General features: G+C 38.2%; 2 protein-coding genes across 3 annotated transcripts in view; one reads left to right on the forward strand and one right to left on the reverse strand.

The window, feature by feature from the left end:
* The first annotated feature begins 2,756 nt into the window (after positions 1-2,756).
* Positions 2,757-3,873, forward strand: si:ch211-39i2.2 (uncharacterized protein LOC449866 homolog). The gene is made up of 2 exons (XM_038277646.1): positions 2,757-3,027; positions 3,118-3,873. The coding sequence occupies exons 1-2, from the start codon at positions 2,850-2,852 to the stop codon at positions 3,537-3,539; spliced, it is 600 nt and encodes a 199-aa protein (XP_038133574.1). The 5' UTR covers positions 2,757-2,849; the 3' UTR covers positions 3,540-3,873.
* A 1,073-nt stretch (positions 3,874-4,946) lies between these two features.
* The window catches only part of brd8b (bromodomain containing 8b), a 28,844-nt gene continuing 14,922 nt past the window's right edge, over positions 4,947-18,868 (reverse strand). The window contains exons 14-19 of one of the 2 annotated variants that reach the window (XM_038277644.1): positions 18,636-18,835; positions 18,399-18,491; positions 18,209-18,277; positions 11,651-11,936; positions 8,575-8,619; positions 4,947-5,960 (exon numbers count right to left, since the gene is read on the reverse strand). In XM_038277644.1, the coding sequence (XP_038133572.1) occupies positions 5,901-5,960; positions 8,575-8,619; positions 11,651-11,936; positions 18,209-18,277; positions 18,399-18,491; positions 18,636-18,835 (753 nt within the window). In that variant the 3' untranslated portion in view covers positions 4,947-5,900. The remainder of the gene's footprint in view (positions 5,961-8,574; positions 8,620-11,650; positions 11,937-18,208; positions 18,278-18,398; positions 18,492-18,635; positions 18,836-18,868) is intronic. The other variant, XM_038277645.1, reaches the window with a different exon arrangement.

Consider the following 18,868-nt stretch of genomic DNA (forward strand, 5'->3'; position numbering starts at 1 on the left):
TGATGGGAAGATGTTGTCAAATACTGCCAAATTTTAAATGAATATCAGTTCTCATATGGATTTTCCCCCAAATATGAACTCGAGCTGTATCACTATGGAAGAGGATGAAAGCCATTAAAAATTGACCAAAAAAAGGCTATTGAATTCTGACTTAAAATGTAACCTTTGATCTCAGAATTAAAGGTAAAATTAGAACTCTATTGCCAAAACCCTGGATTTTCACTTCATTTAAATAGGAATATGAGGTAATCATAATTCTATAAGAATAATTCTGAGATTAAAATCAGAATTAGTCGAATTCAGATTAATTAGCAGACTTTTGTTTATTGAATTTCTGTTTTTTTTTAGCTTTTTCAATGGCCCTTATACTCTTGTATTAATTTATCTAACATGATTTCTTTGATGGGTGGTTCTGCATTCAACAAATGTGCTTCACTTACTATTTTATTTATTTTATTTTATTTGAGTATTCTTGCTGATGTAATGCTTTAACACGGTTGCCTTCACTTTAAACTATTTTATTTATTTTATTATAATTTGAGTATTCTTGCTGATGTAATGCTTTAACACGGTTGCCTTCACTTTATACTATTTTATTTATTTTTATTATAATTTGAGTATTCTTGCTGATGTAATGCTTTAACACGGTTGCCTTCACTTTATACTATTTTATTTATTTTTATTTTATTTGAGTATTCTTGCTGATGTAATGCTTTAACACGGTTGCCTTCACTTTATACTATTTTATTTATTTTTATTATAATTTGAGTATTCTTGCTGATGTAATGCTTTAACACGGTTGCCTTCACTTTATACTATTTTATTTATTTTTATTATAATTTGAGTATTCTTGCTGATGTAATGCTTTAACACGGTTGCCTTCACTTTATACTATTTTATTTATTTTATTATAATTTGAGTATTCTTGCTGATGTAATGCTTTAACACCTTTGCCTTCACTTTATACTATTTTATTTATTTTTATTATAATTTGAGTATTCTTGCTGATGTAATGCTTTAACACGGTTGCCTTCACTTTATACTATTTTATTTATTTTATTATAATTTGAGTATTCTTGCTGATGTAATGCTTTAACACGGTTGCCTTCACTTTATACTATTTTATTTATTTTTATTATAATTTGAGCATTCTTGCTGATGTAATGCTTTAACACGGTTGCCTTCACTTTATACTATTTTATTTATTTTATTATAATTTGAGTATTCTTGCTGATGTAATGCTTTAACACAGTTGCCTTCACTTTATACTATTTTATTATAATTTGAGTATTCTTGCTGATGTAATGCTTTAACACGGTTGCCTTCACTTTATACTATTTTATTTATTTTATTATAATTTGAGTATTCTTGCTGATGTAATGCTTTAACACGGTTGCCTTCACTTTATACTATTTTATTTATTTTATTATAATTTGAGTATTCTTGCTGATGTAATGCTTTAACACGGTTGCCTTCACTTTATACTATTTTATTTATTTTATTATAATTTGAGTATTCTTGCTGATGTAATGCTTTAACACGGTTGCCTTCACTTTATACTATTTTATTTATTTTATTATAATGTGAGTATTCTTGCTGATGTAATGCTTTAACACGGTTGCCTTCACTTTATACTATTTTATTTATTTTATTATAATTTGAGTATTCTTGCTGATGTAATGCTTTAACACGGTTGCCTTCACTTTATACTATTTTATTTATTTTTATTATAATTTGAGTATTCTTGCTGATGTAATGCTTTAACACGGTTGCCTTCACTTTATACTATTTTATTTATTTTATTATAATTTGAGTATTCTTTCTGATGTAATGCTTTAACACGGTTGCCTTCACTTTATACTATTTTATTTATTTTATTATAATTTGAGCATTCTTGCTGATGTAATGCTTTAACACGGTTGCCTTCACTTTATACTATTTTATTTATTTTATTATAATTTGAGTATTCTTGCTGATGTAATGCTTTAACACGGTTGCCTTCACTTTATACTATTTTATTATAATTTGAGTATTCTTGCTGATGTAATGCTTTAACACGGTTGCCTTCACTTTATACTATTTTATTTATTTTATTATAATTTGAGTATTCTTGCTGATGTAATGCTTTAACACGGTTGCCTTCACTTTATACTATTTTATTTATTTTATTATAATTTGAGTATTCTTGCTGATGTAATGCTTTAACACGGTTGCCTTCACTTTATACTATTTTATTTATTTTTATTATAATTTGAGTATTCTTGCTGATGTAATGCTTTAACACGGTTGCCTTCACTTTATACTATTTTATTTATTTTATTATAATTTGAGTATTCTTGCTGATGTAATGCTTTAACACGGTTGCCTTCACTTTATACTATTTTATTTATTTTATTATAATTTGAGTATTCTTGCTGATGTAATGCTTTAACACGGTTGCCTTCACTTTATACTATTTTATTTATTTTATTATAATTTGAGTATTCTTGCTGATGTAATGCTTTAACACGGTTGCCTTCACTTTATACTATTTTATTTATTTTATTATAATTTGAGTATTCTTGCTGATGTAATGCTTTAACACGGTTGCCTTCCATAGTATTGAAAGGACGTGACAGCTCTCAGCTGTTTGCAATCGGCAGGATGGTTGCGTGATCCTCAAATCAGGAAGTTTCTGGACTTATTGCTCTAAGCCCCGCCCCTCCTGGCTGATGTAAGGTGAAGCCCCGCCCCTTCTCTATAAAATCTCTCCACTCTGCCGGTTTTCTATCCACTCGTTTTTACTATATGGAGGAAACATCGAGAAAACAGCCGGAGGAGAAACGGGAGCTTCACATATCACAGCCAGGATGGTCTATATCGCCGCTATGCCTTTTGGACACGGAGTGTCGCTCATGACGGAGGAGGAAAGTGTGGCGGAGATGATTGGGAAGTACTTCTTCCAGCACAAAGCCTCGGACCGGGTGTCCAGTTCGGCCCGGCGGGGAAGCGTCGAGAGCTGGGATGAGAGAGAAGGAGGCTGGCCCTGTAAGTAACCTGCCGGAAGTTCATTAAATAACCGTTAGGATCAAATGACCCAATGTGATTGTGACCTCTGACCTTTCTCCTCCTCCTCAGTTTCAAATCTGGAGGATGAAGAGCGGCTCCTCCACCAGGACCTGACCCGGCAGATGGAGAGCTGTCTGACGGAAGCCAAGCAGTCCGTCCTCCGCTGCCAGGCGCTGCTGCTGCCCCGCAACATGATCAGCAGGGTCGGACAGCACATCCTGCGCTCCTCCGCCGATGAGCCCTGCGGGCTCCGAGGCGCTTCCATCAGGCTTTACGTGGAGAGCAAAGACGGACTGAAGGCTGCGGGGAGCGTGGTGCCGGACCCGGCTGTCACCCCCACCTTTGAGCTCTCTGTGGTGTTCAAGGTGGAGAAGGAGGACGGGTGGAGCATCTTTGACTCCGGGAAGGTGCTGAAGCTGAGGCCGGAGTACCGGCTGGTGAAGAGGAAGCTCTACTCCTCAGCCAGTCCTGTGATCCATGACCTCAGCTAGGGGCCCCATGGCTTCAGCTAGGGGCCCCATGGCTTCAGCTAGGGGCCCATAGACTCTAGACCCATTTCATGTCAGTTGTGAATGTAGAGTTGGAAACACTGCAATGTGATTTAGTCTTTTGATTTTTTTTTTTTTTACTATTGTACATCTTGAGCAGGTCCTCAACCTAAAGCTTTTGTTTTTCACTCTGTTCCAGAGTATTTTTGCACAGCTGCTTGTCTGACACTGTTTGACTTGATCAGGACTGAGCTGGCCTCACTACCAGAGTACTGTTTTTGTTTTTGTCATTTTTATTTATGAAACTTGAACTGCATAATAAATTCCTTGCTATAAAGTCTTGTCTGGACATCAGTCTCTTTAAAAACTTAAAGTAATTTCACCCCTTGGTGACAAATGATCGACCAGCCATCTGCAACCTTTTAAATCAGTTTAGAGTCCTGCTAAATGCAAATCTAAGAGCCACAAATCCTACATGGTCTTTAAATAACTTGAATATCTGAAACAGAAAATCTACTTTAAGCTGTTTATTTGCATCTTTAGTTTTTAAATAAGGTCAAGACAAAAGAGCAGAAAAAGCTGTTTTTGGAGTTTGTAAAAGTGATAAATGCTGATCTAAACATTTTTCATTTGGGTGACAAATGGAAAAATAAATGCAACTGCTAAACATTTAAGAATGGCATTCAGAACCAGCAGTTGGTTTCACTAAAGGCCATTGTAGAGGGTCCAAAGGTTGCAGACCCCTGATTTGGATTCTTTTGGATCAGATGTGAATGGATTGCAGTTTCCATGATGTTTGGAAAATGTATTTACCAAATTAGTTGACAAGTCTAACCAATGAACTGCCGTTTTTCCTAGAGGAGATATTGCTTAAACTATTCAATTTATGCATTCAGTAACAAATCAAACTAAATGGATTTAAAAAAAGGAAGCAATAATACATGCATTGCATGGCTGCTGGATGGAAAAAAGCTTGCAATAAAATAAACTGTCCTAATTTAAATCTCTAGAACTAGCACCTTAAACTGCAATTAGCTATTTTGTGAAACTGAGTCCAATATTTCCATCAAAAGATCAAACTTGGTCATTTCTTCTCTCCCTGTAATATCACTAATGAATAGTGAACATTTAAGCCCATACTGATAATCAGCCAGCTTATGTATCGCTGTTTATTTTCAAGAGTAAACAAGTGCGTATGGGTGGTGAGAGGTTATTTTTTTGAAACAATCTTTGGAAATTGTTAATTTCAGAATTGGGATTTTTTTTTAATCTGTCCTACAGGCCAGAACATTTAAACTCTGCTTCAAACCAACAAATATATGTACATAGCTCTGTAGCTTCATGCTTTGTTTTTTTTATAGAAAACCTTTCAACCAAGTAAATCTTATTAGTAAATTAATCACTGACCCATTTTTACATTTTAATCAAATCTTTTATTTAACAAATGTACACCAAAAACATACAAGTCTCATCTACCCTCACTAATGAGCCTTCTCATGTACAAAACTCCACTTTGTACTCTCTAACACGTAACACCAGCATGTTTTTATTCCATTTACAAAGGGCTCACACACACACGTAACTTCCTAAGTGAACATTTTAGTTCCAGCAATAACAAACTGTGACCCCCTCTTTCTTAAACTAAACCCACTGTTTTAGCACCCTCTCCATTCACAGTACATTAGGCTGGAAGGAGCTTAATGACGTCAGCAATCAAGAGGAGTCCATTTATGGAAAATGTAGTGATTTCAAAGCTGTCTTCTAAAACTGAAGCCCACTTCTGCAGCTAAAGACTTAATAGAAAATTAAAAAATTAGTCTGATGTAGGTGCTTCTTATGAAGTGGAGGTCAGTTAAAGGTGATCCCACTTTAAGAAGCTGAACCATGCTCCTGTTTGCACACAGATCAGAATACCGGGAGGCGATAAAACAAAACCTCCAATGAATTCTGCTTTAACATGACCCATCAGTCCAACATGCAGAGCTTATGGGACGTCCACTTCTGACTGGACGCATCCAGACTCAGACGAACAAACGTATAAATGATGAACATGATCCAACCCCGCAGACGGGTCTTATTCCACCTTCCATTATTGATCCCAAACAAACTGCTGGTGTAAATGTTCTCCTTATAAAAGTGTTCATTCACTTTCATCCAATGGGAGTGACTACTCACTACCTTTAGCAGTTAAGTGAGACTATGCGATGGCGTGAAGTGCACTGGGGGTCTAATTTAAAGAGCTGCTTATTAATGAACAGAGATGTAGCCCCTTCAGAGAGAACCAGGCTGTAGAGACATCTGCCATTTCCAGAAAGCATCCTTAGCGACCAGCAGGTAACGAGTTCAACCTCTGCTTCGTCTTGTTTACTTCTTCATTTTGAGGTCAGCCTCCATGGCGCTACGGCGACCCCTGGTGCCTCCATCCTGCAGCGGGACACACAGATAGGTTTCACTAAGGTCAGAGGCATCGTTATATGATTGGGCTCAGCAGAGAAAACACCTCAGAGGGACTCCTCCCCACATGAAGGATAAATCAGAGGCATACGGATGACTGAAGAAGGAAAAGATAGAAAATCATAAAAATAAAAAAAAACAATAAAAAGAAATGGAATAAGAACATGCAGAGAGGAGCAACAGAAGAATGGGAAACCAGCATGGATCCAGTAACCGAAGTTTGGGCCACGAAAGGTTACAGGATAGTGTGATGTGACAACAGAACCTGAAGCGTGCTCCGAGTTGATGGGTGACCTATGAGCCCCGATGTTTGGAGCTGCAACACCGTGACAGGTGGCCCGAATGTTTCCCCATCAAGCAAAACAAAAGGCAATCATGCTGAAAATAGAAACCCAAAACAAACTGGAAAACAGTCATGTCGACTCTAATATGTCTGACTGAAACAATAACTGAAACGACATCGGGATGATTCTGTGAAGACAGCTCAGATCCCCTCAATGTTTCCACATTTAGTCAGACTCCAGCTGTAATGTGACAGAGCTACACAAAGAGGTGTGTTTTATAGTGGAGAGAATAATATATAAAAGATTTTCACATGGTTGCATAGTCAGCTTTGACCGGGCTGTTCTGTGAAGCCCTCAGAAGAAGAAACACATGCAGACGTTTAAAGCAGCAAATGTTCTAAAAATGCATTTCAAACAGCATAGACGACGGAGAAGAAAGTATGCACTCCAAAAAATATAAAAAGAACGCCATAAAAAGTCTAATCTGCAGTTTCTTTCCAAGAAATCTTGGTCGAAGGACACAAAACACGGTTGTTGGAGCTATTTATTCTGTATTTCTTTATCCATTTGAATTGTGTTAATTTCTAAACTTATATATTTTTTGTATTATTTACAGACTTTATTTATAGGTTAATTGTTGAATTTTGTGTATTTATTTTTTGTTGTTTTATAATTTTTTCTTTCTTTATTATGTAAAACAGGAAGAAATGTGGGTGGTCCACTTTCTATAAATGTAGGAGCCTGGTATTGGTTTGACAAACAATCGCCACTACAACGGTAGTGGCAGCATTATGCTGTACAGATGCTTTTATCCATCAGGTACAGAGAAGCTGGTCATGGTTTATTGGAAAGGATCCGAAACATTTTAGACTGTGACCCCAAATTTAACAAGGCAACAGAGCAGCAATCCCTTAAAAATACATAATTAATTCACCCTGTATTCAATTATTCATATAAAGTGATTATACTACCGTATTTTCTGGAATATAAGCCGATAATTTCCCCCACGTTTTAAACCATGCGACTTATAAGAAGGTGCAGCTTTTCTGTGGATTTTTCCGCTAGAAGGGGAGGTCAAAGTTGGAAATGAAAGAATAAAGGGCTAATTTTCAGTTAGGACAAGAACATGCTAGCAGCAGGCATGACGGGGAACAAATGTTCCTAATTCACACATTTTGACATTTATTTGCAGCATTAAAGCTGCTGAACCAACGAAGACACTGGGCTCAACTCCTGCAGAGCTGAAATAAAGAGCTGACGACGCGCCAGCTTTCAGTAAAAGCTCTTACTGCTGTGAGCTAACAAGCTAACAGAAGCTAGCATTCTTCTTCTTCTCTACTCCAGGGGCTTTATGTAGAGCTCCCCCTATAGGTTTGGTGGGAGACAGTTCAGTAGATATCAGTGGCTTATAGCCCGGTGTGGCATAAATATGTTCGTTTCCATTTTTTTTTTTTTTATTTGTGCGCACAGCTTATAGTGAGGTACGCTCTATAGTCCGGAAAATACGGAACAATCATTTAAAAAAAAAAACTAATCTTTTAAATCACATAAAAATGATCTAAATCCATCCATCCTCTCTTAATTATTCTGTTACTGTAAAATTACAATTGTATTTTTAATATTTGAATTAATAAATGTTACATCTTCATGTACTTATTGTTTAAAGAGACATTCTTATTTATCTATTTCATGATACATTGTATATGATCACATTCCAATGATAGTAAAAACGTTCTCCCGACCACCTGCTCTGTGTCATGCGACCCCCCAGGGGGTCCCGTCACATTACTTTGGGAACCCCTGGGGGAATGAATAAAAACTAATTCAGGTGGAAAGCTTGTTAGAGCCATGCAAATCCAATGCTGGGAGGTTGACTATCCAGCAGCAGAAACATGTTAGAGTGGCCTAGTCAAAGTCCACATCTCAGACGTATCCAATCTAACTCAGCTTTAGCTGTTTTGCAAAGAAGAATCTGGAACGATTTTCCTCTTTCTTTGAGAAAATCTGGTGGAGACAAAGAAGACTCCTTGCTAAAGCTTTAAGAATGATGCATCCAGAACTGGTTTACTACTATGCACCATGTGCTGCTCTGTCACAAAGAATCCAAATAAAACGTTTTTAGTTATAACCTGACAAAAATGGGAAACATTTCAGGGACTGGATGAAGAAGCTGAAGCGCTTCCGTCTGTTTACGTAGCCTTAATGTCAGCAGAAGAAGAAAAGAGACACAGACAGAGTGAGTGATCATTGGGCTTAGACCTGGTTCTGGTGAGATCTGAGGGAAGAACCTGAATACTTACAAAGAGAGAGAGAAGGAAAGCAGGAGAGGCCATTGGGACACTGTCCTGTAGAAGGACAAACATCGGAGGGAAAAAAAAGAGAAAGCAAAGACACACGAGTGTGAGAGAGCAAGTTTCATTAGAGTCAGAATCAAACGAGACGCCGAGGAAGGAGGTTACTGGACCTCATCAGATGACGAACACAGACACCCACAAAACATCAGGGAAACGTGGACACGTTTAGATTTGATATTTCCAAACAGAAGAGACAAGCAGAACACAGCCAGATTTCTAACCAATAAAGCTCCAAACTTTAAGAGAAGAGCAGAAGGGACCCTAATGACAGACCTCTGTATTTATAACAGATTAACATGCATGAGATCATCATAAAAAAAGTTTCATTTTGCAGTTACACCAGCATGCAGTCAGACTGATGGAGGGAAGATGAGCAGCTAAACATGCAGGACTGGGATCAGCTGGTTCTGGTGCAGCATGTGGGACGGCGATGTGCATCAGGAAGGAAAAACAACATGTTGCTGCTAAGCTTTCACTTTCTGCTCAGTCTGCATGTAGAGGGGGAAAAAGAAAGATCTGCACCGGGGGGTTATAGCATTCTGCCCAGGGCGGCATGATAGAGAGCTTAGAAAAACTACAACCAAACAAAAAGCCCTTTTTATCTACCCCCTGTTAGTTGCTTAATCAAGCGCCTTAATTATTTTCTGATTTTAAATCAAATGTTTATCTTTAATATTAAATAATAATGGTTATATGTCATTGCAATTAAATATTCCAAAATAACCAGTGTTCTGCATTTAACCCTTCGCCCAGACGGAGCGGAGAGCGAATATTAGGGGTCATGCTCAGGGACCCAGAGTGGGAGTCTGTGGGGATTAAACCTGCAGCTTTTTATAGAACCCAGCTGCTTTGCTCCGACTAAAAGACGCTCCCAAAACACCACAGATAAGAGTTAGGAATAAGAGTAATGAAACTCTTATTCCGTATGTAAAACACAGTATATTCAAAGTATATGTAAATGCTTTTCTGGACTTAGAATGAGCTCAGATCAGTGCTTCTCTCTTTTCTTCCAATTCCTTCCTCTGAAGACTGAAACCATTCCCCCCCCCCACTCCCTCGCTCTGAAGATTATTAAATAACGGCCTCTAAAAACTGCCATGTTTCTAAATCACCACATTTTACAACCTATGGAAACATAAAAGCTGTATTTAGTATTTGTCTGACTCCTTCAGTAAAAGCAAAGGAGAGTAAAGGTTGCGTACCACTTTTTATTCTCCGATCTGATTTTTTTCCATGTCACACTGGCTACATATAGAGAGGCTCTGACAAGGCAGGGTGAGCGCTCTTTTCACTTATGTCTCTGTGCTAAACACAAATTAAAACTATTTCCCACATTTGACTTGGACACATTATGAAAAGTTATATAAAAAAAAAAACACTGCCTCATTCTATGAAGCAAAGCCCCATTTAACGAGTCTGTGCAGCATCTCTAACCAGAACAGACAGAGAATGCTTATTCGTCTATATTAAAAACATGCGATCTACGTCTACAGAAAAGAAAAACGCGGCAATAAACGCAGTGGGGAGGGTTATATGTTGACTGAACAGAGAGGTGATTCTCAGAGAGAGATTTGGGAATTTTATCCAAGTTTTCTTTAATTTTTTCATAAAAAGGCGAGAGAGATACGCCGTGCTTAGCTGCTCTGTCTGCTCTCGTTATTTCCGGGGGCTTTTTGTGAGGTTCAAAGACGATCCCAATTTTAGGTTTACTTTGTCCTCCTAAAGTTTTTCTTCTTTTTCAAGGAGAGTGATAAACTGAGCTATCTTTATCTGTTCTCTGCCCTCCTGAACTCCTATCCTGGGTAAAGTGTTCTATTTTTTATGTATTACTGATTCTTTTTGCAAAAGTGTCCTGCTTGCTATGTATGCTCTGTGCAACTCCAAGACCTGCATCTCTCTTCCTGTGACCCATAAAATTACAGCTGAATTGCTGCGTAGACCGTCTAAAATAGCCGTGGGGTCTATCTCAGTCGAACCTACGTAGCCACCTTGCGTAAAGTCGTATCAGGTGTGATCACCTATAGTGATCAGAAAAGCTTAAAAAAGGAGGATCTCTATAAAAAATGTTTAATCAATTAGTGATTATAGATATTGGAGCAATATTTTTAGCTGTATATAATCTGTATGTATCTATAAAAAATATATCTTTTTTTAGCAGAAAGGTTGGAACAGGGGAGTGGGCGTCTGTTTGGTTGCGTTGCTGGGCAGAATGAAGGCGGCTCGCCCAGGGCGCCATCCATGCAACAACCACCACTGGGTGTACTATTAGAATAAATAGAGGTGGATGATGAAAGAAGCACAGATCGGTCATCATAGATCAACTCCATAAAATATAAGGACTATTACTGCACCAGCATGATCAACATAGTGATCAACATAGAGTCAGTTTTCACTGATGCTGAGGGTTGGTTTTTTTCTACCCTCATCTTGGTCAGGATTTCTTTCACATGTCCCGGTTGTGTCATAAGGACTTACCCAGAGACTGAAGATAATTATTTACACTGAATCTGTCTCACAAAAGAAAAAAATAAAAGATGCTGTTGGTCCAGGAAAGCAACAAGCAATATTTCAGCTAATACTTTTTACAGAAATATACTATTAGCTTTAAAAGTGCTTTAAATGTATTTTACTGATACTAAAGGTAAAAGTCTCTTCATGAGTCACAGCGTCATGCTCAGAAATATGAGACCGGTATACAGAAACTTAATGGAACATTTGATCTTTGTCTGGAGCAAAGAACAACCAGAAAATCGCTCATAAGTGATGTTTTACATTTAAATTAAAACCCCTTCCTGCTCGTCAGAGGAGGTAAACTCTCCCTCTGATCGGCTTCCCCTCAAGTTTTACCCACAGATGGGAGGAAGCGTTTTTTTTTACGGTAATTATTTTGCCAATGAGACAAACAGGCGACAGCTACAAATGTGTGTTTCATGAAGCATGCAGATCCACTAAAATAGAAAGGTTTTCACCTTTATTGATCAGACATTTAATAACTTTATACGCGTACAGTCATGACCCCCACCTTCTCAGCCGCCTCCCCTGGTTTCCGGTTTCCCTCCCTGCCGCGGAGGCTCTTAGCAGAGATGGCGCTCTCCGAGGTCTGCATGATGAGCTGGGTGGCCAGGAACTGCTGGACGTGCTCCAGGACGTCTCGCTGCATCTCCAGCGCCATGTGGTAGACGTCGTGGTCTGAGGAGTTGTACATGATGGCGTTCTGGAACATCAACATGATATCTCGCTGGAACTCAGCTGTGGTGCGGATCACGCCGGACTCAATGTTCTTCTTGATGGCTGACAGGTCCATGGGTCTGTAGCAGGCAGAAAGGACCACCTTTAGAACCAGATGTATTTATGCAACACTATACATGATCATTCATGAAAATATAGGATAAAATAAAAGAAACTTTGTGGGATTTCAGTGGGATTTAAGGTGACTAATAAAACACAGGTTAAATTCAAGGTTTCAAATATGTCTGAAAAACGAAAACGTTAAAAACCTAACCTGGCATGAGCCAGATTGATACATTTAAGTCATTCTGAATTCTACACACATCGATTTGGAAATCCTCCAGTAGCTGATTGGGCACCTGCCTCCCATGTCAGGTGTTTAGCCAATCAAAAGCAGCATCTAGTAGCTTCATCTGGTCTGTTCCTGTTTGGCCGTGACTCCATCGCGGAGAGAAATATCAGCTGTGTTGCTGCCATCAACATCTTTGTTTATAGATGTTCAAGATCTGCCTGTTTTCCAGTGTAGTCCTGTTTCTCTGGCTGTGACTAACTGGATGTGCTATCTCCATCCTCTGACATGCGAGCTAGCTCAGAGCTTGTCTGCCTGATTGGTTGTTTCCTGTATGGGGCCGCCTGTGGAGCTGGTTGGCAGATGCCTTTTGTATCTGTTTCTTTATCTATCTCTGCTTCTGTCTCCTTGAACTCCAGTCGGCCTCAGCAGATGGCCGCTCACACTGAGCCTGGTTCTGCTGGAGGTTTCTTCATGCTAAAAGGGAGTTTTTTTCTCTCCACTGTCGTTACAAGCATGCTTAGTTTCGTTTGAGTCGATGTGTTGATGCAATCAACTGGTTTTCCTTAGACAGAAAACTTTGAATCAATCCGACTGTATGATCTGGTTGAATTGTGAAGTGTTGAGATGACTTGTTGTGAATTGGCGCTATATAAATAAACTGAATTGAATTGAATCTGAGCTGTATCACATTCTTGATTTTTTTTCATGGAGTTAACCGATGGATTAAACTCCAACCAAATCTGTTTGGGAGGAACATACAAACATCTTTCTGTTCCATGAAGGCAATGAACATGTGCTTTTGCTTGTTTTTCAAAAATAAATGGAGAGTATTCCAGCTGAAACAGGCACAGCCATGTTTGTTTTGCTCCAGCCTTTAGCCTTTGGTTGGTTGAAGCATCAACGTCATACACATTACCGCATTTCATTGGTCTGAAACATTTCTCTATCCAGACAAATGCCTCTGCTGGCTCCTGGCTTTATCTGCTTTTTCAATAGGTTTTGAATTCACCAATCTCACGACATTTCATCTTGCTTACAAGGTAATGAAGAACCAGCTTTGGTTGCAGCCTTTTTGACGTATGGCTCTAACACATTGGCATGTCTAAAGATTGGATTTTTTTCCTCCATCTTTTATTATTTTTTTGTAAAATATCCTTTCCTGTAGATTCTCAATTGGATGTATGTACGGCCTTTGACTAAGACATTCTAATAAATGAAAAACCTCCATCAAAACCAGGGATGCACACATCCACATTTCCACCTCTGATCCTGCACTGTTAAAAAAGTAAATGGCAATTGTTGTTCTAACACACAATTGTATTGTAATCCAACTCAGAAATATAAATTTGACATCTAACAAATAAATACATGTTTGCCCAACTCAAATTCTCAGAAGTTGGTTTAACAAGGAGTTTTAAATCGCCTATGCAAGATTTTTTGAGTTCCCTCAACTGTAAACTCATGGGCATGCGCACTGCTTATGTTCATGGACACGCCCACTACGGTACGGGGTTTCCTATCCCTTTCTTCAAGTGCACAGCCTTTTTCCCTCGCGTTTGAGAAGACTGGCGGACATTGTCCTTTTATGCATCTGGAGAACCACGGAGGAACGACCCTGGGACCTTACCAGTTTTCTGAATCTTTTCTTTTCCCGGTGAGTGCTGCAAAGTACAGACAGTTAGCGGTTAGCTCCGTGAGTTAATATTCCCTTGTGGTGTATTGCCACCGAGTTGAAGCATGAGTTCACATGTTTTTCACGTTCTGATGAAAGGAAAAGCCGCGCGCGTGCGCGTGCGTGTTTATAGTGCGCGTGTGCGCGTGCGTGTTTATGTCGCGCATGTGTGGGTGAGTGTTTATGCTAGAGAAAAGAGTGCCTGTTATTTTCATTGTACAAATGAAAAGAGACATTAAGTTGAGTGTAATAACTTATGAAATTTCTAAACTGTTTTATGTAGTGCAGTGTTGTTGCACTCAGGCACAGAATATTACAAGACTACATTATTTTACTTTCTTAATCCGATGTGGATATTTACTGTTTAACTGTAAGTGGTTTTATAATTATTTACATGTGGATTTTTTGCTTTCATGATTTTATTTGCTTTAAAAGAAAAACAGTGACATTAACATTTTATATGTTAACCCTGTAATGCAGCAGTTAATTCGTAATGAGTTAGAAAAGTTACATTACACACTGAAATTTATCATACTTGGAGAGATATAAACTGTACAGTTAAGAACAAGAAGTGAATGGATTTAACTAAGCCCTGTTGTGCTATGCAGGCAGGGTTTTTGGATACCCTGGATTCTGGATTCTCTCCTTAAATGGAGATGGTGAGCCAACCGTGCGAACATCTGGATTTGGACTGAAGAAGAGGATTTGGACTGAAGAGGACTTTCTTTTCTTGCATTCATCGTCCTGTCGGAGTGGTAGGACTAAAAAGAAAAACTCAGAGATAAAAAGGGAAAACCTTTTTCTTTTTCCGTTGGGAAACAAGACATTTTATTTCATTTTATTTTTTTTAAAGGGTGCACCCAATTTAAAGAGACTACAATTGAAAAAATCAAACTGAAGGCCGTCCAAATTTGTAAAACTGTTATTTTTTCATATATGTTAATACACTTACTTCACAAAAAATTACCTGTGTGTTTTCCTCTTACTAAATCGGTGTCTTACTGTTTTTTCCCTCATCATCACTCCTTCTTACGAATCTAGAACATTCTGGTCCAGTGTCAGGTTACTTTGATCTGTGCAGTTAAGATTATGTTCTTGAACATGGTTTTATACTGTATCTATTGATACAATGTTTGACTTCAAGCAATAAAAATGTTGTATTAACATAATTTTTTGTGTGTTGAATGATTGGTAGTGAAGACGATTGGTTGGACTAAAAAAACTGAGTTGATAGAACTCAACTTGCAGATAACACTACAAAATCTGAGTTTGTAGAACTCAAAATCTATATGTCAAACTCATAAAACAAAGTTGATAGAACTCAGAACTTAAGGGTGAAACTCAAAAACCTAAGTTGGTAGAACTCAAAATTTCTATGTAACACTCCAAAAACCTAAGTTGGCAGAACTCAAAAATCTTTGTAAACTCAACCACAGTAAATTTAAGTAAGGAAAACTCAAAAAACCAAATGCATCACGTTGCCTAGAAAATTTAAGTTCTGTCAACCTCTATTTTTTTTTCAGTGTGATATCTTTCAGACACAAGAGCTCTGTTTGCTATATATATATATATATATATATATATATATATATATATATATATATATATATATATTATTTTTTGTATAATTGTACACATTTATATAGTAAAAGGTAACTTCGAATCAGTATAAGATCAGACAAATAAGTCCAAACAAAACAAATTTTGACTTTAATGGTTTAAAAAATGTAGACCTTCCAATTCCACTTACTTTTTTGTGTTTTTAATCCTAATTATAGAATTTTGAGTCATGTAAACTAGGGATCATAAATGTTTATTTATTTTTCTCTTAAGCTACCCATCTCATCTGAGTACAAAGTTCCTTGGTATTTTAGCACAATTTAGGTGAACTGGCTTAACAGTGATTCAGGATTTTCTGGAACAATGCCAATAATATAAGGGTTCCTACAGCATAAGGAAAGTTAAATTCAAGACTTTTTAATGCCACTTGAAATAAAAATTTAAGACCAAATTCACAAGAAAAGCCTGCTTGCGACAACTTAACCCAAAGGTTTATTTTAACATAAACCACTGCACTAATGTTTCAAATTTTGAAAAGCTTCCCATACAGGAAGAAAGCTAAAAACACACCAATGACAGATATATTTTAACAACTATTTAACTGAATTCACAAACTTTGTTTTAGAAGGGAACAAAACAAATCAGTTTTAAAGTCACAACATAACCAGTGCTAAGCGTTTTTTGCAGCTATTTTTCTTTGTATCGTTTTCTTAGTATGTTTGATTTGGTGATAAGTGGAGGCGCTGCAGAGACAAGGGTGGAACAAAACTGAGAAATACCGGCTGTTTCTCTGTAACTCCATTTTGACGCTTTGTGTTTGGTGTTTCGCATGTGCGACTCCACTGCCTTAATTCCCATCGTTCTGAGCTTGGTTTTTTTTCTCTGGTTTTAGCCATGGAGAAAACTCTTGGCTGGATAACCAATTTTGGTTACATTTACACTTGCTCATATTTTCCAGACAAAAAGTAAATGGCGCATCTCCCAAATGTCCCGGCTGCAACAACACTTTAATTGGTTCCGCTATCAGGACAGAACCAGTAATGGCGAGCTGTTATTTTTTTTTATTTTTTTTTTATAAAAAAAAATGTTTTCAATTTTAATGTTTCATTTAAATTATAAAAATAAATAGTAAAAAAAAAATCCTATTTATGATGTTTTAAAAAATAAGACCTACAAAAGACTGATTTAAGACATTTTAATACCAATTAAGGCCATAGTTTTATTTTGAGGAATTCAATGCCTTTTAAGACTTTTTAAGGACCCGTGGGAACCCTGAATATTATATCTGATTAGTGCATCTAACTACATTTTATTAGCCTGTAAAACTGGCTCAGCCTTTCTGGCGCTAAACTGAACTGGATTAAATCCTACTTGAAGCACGTTTGCATCGGGGCCACAAAAATCCCCCATGGCGTTCCCCAAGGATCCATCTTAGGGCCCCTCCTAGCTGATATCTACATGCTCTCCCTAACTCAGATCTTAATAAGGAATAACGTAAGTCAGCGTCACTATGCTGACGACACCCAGCTGTACATCACTGTGTCTCCACGTCACTATGAACTCATTCCAGCTCTGGGTTAATTCAGAGAAGAAATCAACGCATGGATGAGACAGAATGTTCTTCAGGTGAATCAAAACAGGAGTAAAGCAATGTTTTTTTTTTTTACTAAGTCAGTTTAAAAGTTAGCACAGAGCTCCAGTTAATCCAGTTAGAAAGCAGCAATCAGGCATCAAATCTGGGTGTAGTGATGAACTCAGACCTGAATCTTCAAAGGCTCATAAAGTTCCTCCATCACCTGAGGAACATCTTCAGGATGGAGGACCAATGTCTCAGCAGGACCTCGGAAAACTAATTCCTGCTTTGTTCATCTTTAGCAGAGCAGCAGTGTTTTTCACAGCTCTGCCTTAAAGTGGACCACACAGCTGCAGTTGATCCAGAATGCTGCTGCCTGCATCCTCACTAGAGCCAAAAGTAGAACACATCAGCCCAGTTCTAAAGTCCTTCCACTGGCTCCACGTATTCCAGAGAATAAACTTTAAAACACGTATGTTGGTCTATTAATCCCTCAAAGGCTTAGCTCCAAACTACATTAGATACTTGCTGTCAGTGGATCAACAGCCAGACCATCAATAATTAGATTTTGTGGATAAAATCTACTTTGCAAACCTAGAACTAAACATGGAGAAGCAGCTTTTAGTTCCTATGATTCACTAAATGGAATAAACTCCCAGAAAACTAAAATCACTGAAACCTCAAATAGCTTTTAATTGAATTACTTCTTTAGAGCAGCCTTTGACTGAACTTTCTAAAGCTTATTCGCTTTCAGTCCAACTTTCCTTTCTCAATATTTTTTTTTTATCTTATCTTATCTTATTTTAATTATTTAATATATTTAAGTCGCCTTTATGCTGTAACAGTATACTTTTCATTTTCTAATGTACAGCACCTTCCAATGAGGCCGACTGATTACTGAGGTTAGCTGCACTGCTGGAAGGTGAACCCTGGTCATCCTCTAACAGGTTTCTTTCTCCATTGCTTTGCATTTAAGTCCTGTTTATCTTCCTCCTCCGTGCCGAAGAAAAGCATCCACACATGATGCACAATGCCCAATGTTGGGATGTTGCATACAGGATGGCGTCTAGTGCTAGTTTTCCTCTTCCAACCAAATTATTGAAGGATAGAAAGCTTAAAATTGGTCTCATCTAAGCAGAATGTCTCCAGCCACATATTTGTTGTTTCTAATTGTGGCAAACTGCATAAGTATATTCTTAAGCTTGTTTTTTTTTAAACACTGCATGTTACAATGTGTGCGTTTGTGTTTTCTTACCTGTGCACAATGCTGTGGTAACCGGGGGCGATATCGTCTGACACAGGCTGCAGGAAGACGCTGGCGTACCTGTGATTGTGGGAATATTTTAGAAATAGGGATTGAATAATCTTACTATCTGGGAGATAACGGAGGCGTATGATGAGCAGCGAAGAGAGATTATGTTTTTATGCTTTCCAAGAAGCAGCACCTGTGATTGGCTGCAGCTCTCCACACAAGCATGATGGCTTTCTTCCAGATCTTCTGCGCCTGGACGGCCTCCTGGTCCTCTCCACATGTGGAGCTGATTCACATGGAAGAGAAGATTAGAGAGAGAGGCCATGTGGTTCACTGTGTTTGCAGCAGTTAGTTTAATCTAAAAAAGCATAAAGCTGCTTTAAACATCAAACATAATTTAAAATTATTTTAAATTAAACCAGGAACCTACAGCTGGGAGGAGGAGGCCGGGCTGCTGGCCAGTGAATCCACGGTGTAGCGCTGGGAGGGCGGACCGTAGCCGTCTTCGCTCTCGCTGGCGGCCCGCTCCACCTCAGACAGGTAGGGACCGTCCCCCTCCCCGCAGTCCTCCTTCAGCTCCATCCCTTCATCGGGGTCAGCCTCACTGCCCCCCTCCTCTTCCTTCACCTCCTGAAGTTGACAGAAAGCAAAGGGAGTCAAACT

Source organism: Cyprinodon tularosa, unplaced genomic scaffold (assembly GCF_016077235.1).
Source record: "Cyprinodon tularosa strain WSP-4 unplaced genomic scaffold, ASM1607723v1 ctg133, whole genome shotgun sequence".
Taxonomy (NCBI): domain Eukaryota; kingdom Metazoa; phylum Chordata; class Actinopteri; order Cyprinodontiformes; family Cyprinodontidae; genus Cyprinodon; species Cyprinodon tularosa.